Below are 4973 nucleotides of genomic sequence, written 5' to 3'. Positions count from 1 at the left end.
GACGTTCAAACCGAGGCGTAACATAGTTTAGCTCGCCACAAGCTCTACTTTTCATTAAATTACCTTTTTTTCCACCCTTTTGCCGGAGGCCTCTCGGTCGCCCCAGCGCAGGGCAGCCTCATGGGCATTTATAACGGGGAGGAGTTCGTCTTCGAGGAGAGCCGCTGGTACATCCTCAACCTTCTCAAGCTCCTCTGGCGCTACGGGCTCAACCCCCTGCGAATGTCCATGTGGGTGGAGGACGTCCTGGACAAATTCATGCGGTATGTCGGGGCCCCTGCTAAGGGAAAAGGTGGGGAACTTGCTGCCCAGTTTTAAAAAAAAAATTAAAAAATGGGTGAAATCATCCCATCGCCACTGAGAAAGGCGTCTCCGGTTGGCTTCTCTCCGTCGCCGATCGTTTTCCTAAGGAAAAAGATCGAGATGAGCGCCGTCGTCTTCAAAGAGGTCCAGCGACAGCAAGAGGCTGCGGTGGAAACACGGGTTAGAGGTGGGTTGTCCTGTTGATCTGGCATCCGAGCGCTGAAGAGAATTAACGGTGTTTAACTGGGCGCAAGGCGCTTTTGTTAGGGGAGGTCAGCAAATGACGTAACGAAGGGTCTCCTCGGGTCGGGGCTTGGCTGGGAGGACAAGCCCTGATGCTCCCACGAAGCCCTCGGGAACTGCGCTGTGAGATCGGCGGTGACGACGATTTACGGCGACCGAACCCGGTGCAGTCCCTTCGCCGGAGGAGAGCGCCTCGGCCAGCGCCCACGCAAACCTATTCCTTGTCTCCGCTTAAAGGATCTATCGCTACCAGACGCACGACTACGCCTTCAGCAGTAACGAGCGCCTGCTTCACGCCCTCGGAGGGAACGACTTCACCCGGATGCTGAACCAAACCATCGACGAAGCCATGCAGAAAGCCGGCTTCTCCCACAAGTTCATAAACGAGATGGTTTGTCCGGCCATGAGAGTCAACTACGGGCAAGGCGTCAACATCAACGGTTTCGTAGGTGAGCGTTTCGTAGGCGCCGCCGCTGCGGTAAAGGGGTGCAGAAGGTGAAACGGCCACGACGACGCGTCTGTCCCGGGGACCTTGTGCTCTTCATGGCCGTCGGGGTTCCTGCTCCCTGGGCTGGTACGGCACAGCAATACCTCCCGCGTGCTGCCTTACTCCGACTAATTACTGGCTTACGCAAGCTTAGCTAAGCTTAACTGCTGAGCCCTGGCCTTCAGCAAGCGCTGTGCCCTCAAGGGGTATTTTTCCCGCCGCCCCCCCCCTTAATTTTCCGCATTCTGTTTCAAATACCCCCCTACAGAATGACGCCGAGCGAAGCGCTCTAACGATGGTGGCTTCCTTGTAGGTGCTGTTTCTCTGGCAGGAGTAGAATCGGGCCTTTGGTCTGTAAAAGGGGGGAACAAACTTGTCTGCACTGGCCTTATCTACGCCTCCAAAGCTGACGTCATCCCTGGTACGGTTTTGTCTATAGAGCCAAAAATCAGACCCGGACCCAGACCCACAGGTGAGTTGGCTTCGCTTTCCCTTTGGCGGGGAGGGGAACGGCACGCTCCGGCAACTGGAGACCGATGTCGGCCTCCGGCAGCGCTCGGCTGCGGCTCTCAGCAGACCGAAGCAACGGCCTGGGTCTTCCTTGGTCTTTTAAGATGAAAACTGGGCTCTGCTCAAAGCCCCAGGTCGCAGCACTCCCTCAGCTAAGCTGGGACTAGTTTATAAAGCGACTTCAGCTCACAACAAGGCGTAATAAGCCTAAATGGGATGGTGCTTGTTGGAGGGACAAACGGGATTCCTGCCAGCCACGGGGCGGGATAACTGAGCCCCGCTCCCGCTCCTCTCCCCAGGGGACCCGGTGAAGCTCTACCAGGTCACCTACAACACTACGTCGGGACTAACGGGGGATACGTACGACATCGTCGTCATCGCTGCTCCGCTGAGCCGTAAAATGGCCAACATCACCTTCAAGAACTTCGACCCTCCTGTCCCGGAGTTCCCGAATCCTTACCACCAGACTGTCACGACGTTAGTGCACGGACGACTAAACGCCTCCTTCTTTGGTTACGGGGACCCATGGGCCTTTCATTTCGGTGCCATCTTCACTACGGAGAACCCCAAACTCTTCATCAATAGCCTGGGGGTGGTGTCTCCCGTGGAAGACGTAGGCAGTGAAGGAAAGCTGCCCTTGCAATCGGCCGTCTGGAAAGTGTTTTCACAGGAGGTGCTCACCAAAGAGCAGCTTAACTTGCTTTTCTCCTCCTACGACTCTGTCAGAGTGAAGAAGTGGCTGGCATACCCTCACTACAGCCCCCCGGAAAAATGCCCTCCCGTCATCCTCCACGACAACATCTACTACCTGAACGGCATCGAGCGGGCCGCGAGCGCCATGGAGATGAGCGCCATCGCAGCCAAAAACGCCGCCCTGCTCGCTTACCACCGGTGGTACGGGAACACCGACAGGATCGACCAGGAGGATTTGCACGAGAAGCTGAAAACGGAGCTTTGAGCCCCGCGGGGCCAACGGCCGGGCGCTCGCGGGAGCATCCGCGCTGCAGCCTCCGGAGGTACGGATCGCGTACGGTAGCTGTTTAGCCGCGATTAAAGCTAACGATCGAGGAACCCCTTGCTTTGCCCGTAAGAGGAGACACTCGGCCAACTCAAGAGCGGCAGCGAGCAGGCAGAGAAAGCTTGCCCAAGCGAGCTGGCCATTCTTCCAGCAAACTCCTCTGGCCTTTCCTCCAGCAAACGCCTCGATCCAGCCCTACGTGAGATGAAAGAAGTTTTAAATGCCATATTGACCCCAGAAGTGCCCTCCACGGTAAGGAGTCTGCCAAACTCAGGACCTGCATCACTGTGATTAACCCGTGCCCGTCGCTTTCCCCCCTCTGGCTGTGTTTCAGGCAGGGAACATCAACTTCTTGACTGTAAACGTCTCTGCCTCGGCTGTTTTCTGAAGGGTGTTATCACATCGTTATTCCTTGGGGTGGGACGAGTGCTGTGGAAAGCGGGGCTGCATTCCTAATTTGCTTCCCGAACAAGTACTGTAGCTTACAGGTGGGAGGGCCTGTCTGCTGGGAGTGCATGAGTTGCCAAAACGGGTGGTAAGCAAGCAAAAAGAGATGTCCTCTGCTTTGTCAAGGTTTGAAAGTGTTAATAATTTAGATTACCTGACCCTACAGCAGAGCACCACTAGGTCTGAGTAGGTAAAAACCCTTTTCGTGAGAATACTGTGCCCCTTGACTGCGTCTAATAGCGCCGCAATACCTCAACCGTGTGTGAATATTGCCGTTATAAATAAAAAAATTAAGGCACTGTTTGGAAAGGAAGCCAGTGCCGTTGCCTCGAGATCTGATAGTGTCATCCGGCTGCATCCTCGCTGTGCCACAACGGCCACGGCAGTGACAAAAGCTGGTGGGGGGGGGAAAGAAAAATGTCACTGTACTTGCAGCCTGTGGCATCCCAGCAGAACGCTTCCTGTCCCAGAACAGGCGTCCCTTGCGCCAGAGCACTCTCAAAAAGTGAGCTCAGGGTTTGTACTCGTGGTGTCCGAGTTGTTCCCGGTAACGACTGTTAAATTTGCCGAAAAAAGCATTTCAGCTCTGCCCAGAGCTCGCTTTCTGCTGGTTTTGGCATCCTTAAGGGCGCTTGAGAAAGCACAGAGCGCCTCTGTATGAAAAATGCGGTGACAAAAAAAACCCAAACCAACAAACCATCCCTGCCAATAAGGGCCGTAAAGGGGGTTTGCTCACTAAAACAAAGCAAAAAGGCCAGTTTCTACCTGGCTCCTGCTTAGGAGGAAGATCTGAAAAGCTTTTCAGCTCCTCTTCAGCCCTTGCAGGCTTTGGTTCCTGCACCAGAACTCCATGATGCAGAAGTAACAGTAGAAAAAAATATAATTATTAAAAAAAAAAAAAATCCTACTTTCGGGCAGCCCACATGACTTTTTGCAGAGGAGAATTTTACCATTTTCCTACCAATTCAGGACCAAATGCTGCACCAGCCCGACGCAGCTTTACGAGGTACTAAGGGGAAGGACACCAAAGGTAGCGCCAATTTAACATCTGCTCCAATAAATTCAGCCTCCTGCAGAGTTTTAAAGGTGTTGGGAGCAAAATTAACAACTGCCCCCCACACTGCACTGAAGAACCTGCCGCCCCCGTTACACCCAAAAAAGCAAGTACGACCCACGCAAGTTATGTCAACCATTACAAAAATTTATTTAATGAAAATAAACAAACAAAAAATAAGTTTAAGCTCAGGGACGCTTCACGGCAGATTCAATGAGTAAACAAAATAGGTGGGTTAGATCTCGTCAGGGCCGGTAACGACGCGGGTTTCTCGGCGCTATACTCGTTCCAAGGCTTCCAGCATAATGATGCTGTTTCCTCGTATTACCTGAAAGTGAGAGTTCGGAGCAGCCGGTGAGACGCAGCCGTTAACCTGGAGCGCTGCACAGGTCCCCTCCCTCAAACTTATTTTCCTCGAAAGCCGACACTGCGCCAACAATTCACGCGAATCCCCCTGCAAGGCTGAACACCGGCCGACTTTAACCCTAAAACCCCAGGGATTGTTGCGTGCCGTTACGCTAAACGCATCCGCTCGTGAAATTTCGGCTCGTTTAAGACATGAGCCCGCTGCGGCCAGCGCTCACCACCATGCCGATGTTGTTCTGCTGTCCTCCCGGCGCCATCTCCACGCACTCATCGATGACGAGGTTCATGAAGGGATCAAAGCCTCGCAATATCCCCTGGACGTGTCGGCCGCCATTTAGCTTCACTGCAAGAAAGCGAGGACGGTTAAAGACCGCGGGCTTTTCGCGGTTTCTCACCGGAACAAAAGCATTTAGAGCATCACGCCCCGCGCGGTAAGAAAAGGCCGTCCGGAGAGTTCAGGAGTGCCGATTTTAAACGAATATTGACCCCAATTAATAGATTTGGAAGGTTGAAACTAGCCGGGGGCCTCTCCGGGCGCTCTGCTC

The 4973-nt window shown here is 53.8% G+C and overlaps 2 protein-coding genes across 2 annotated transcripts; one reads left to right on the top strand and one right to left on the bottom strand.

Annotated features, from left to right (window-relative positions):
- Positions 1-88: 88 nt before the first annotated feature.
- On the top strand, positions 89-2501 carry PCYOX1 (prenylcysteine oxidase 1; the record flags this gene model as incomplete). Its single annotated transcript, XM_010291394.1, has 4 exons — positions 89-263; positions 784-995; positions 1347-1505; positions 1843-2501. Coding segments are annotated over 4 exons (1205 nt in total), but the record flags the coding sequence as incomplete, so codon positions are not given.
- A 1838-nt stretch (positions 2502-4339) lies between these two features.
- On the bottom strand, positions 4340-4818 carry SNRPG (small nuclear ribonucleoprotein polypeptide G; the record flags this gene model as incomplete). Its single annotated transcript, XM_010291393.1, has 2 exons — positions 4340-4390; positions 4647-4818. Coding segments are annotated over 2 exons (223 nt in total), but the record flags the coding sequence as incomplete, so codon positions are not given.
- Positions 4819-4973: the final 155 nt, after the last annotated feature.

This window comes from Phaethon lepturus, unplaced genomic scaffold, assembly GCF_000687285.1.
Source record: "Phaethon lepturus isolate BGI_N335 unplaced genomic scaffold, ASM68728v1 scaffold27587, whole genome shotgun sequence".
Taxonomy (NCBI): domain Eukaryota; kingdom Metazoa; phylum Chordata; class Aves; order Phaethontiformes; family Phaethontidae; genus Phaethon; species Phaethon lepturus.
Note: the sequence above shows the minus strand (reverse complement) of the source record. Positions and strands in the feature narration are given on the sequence as shown.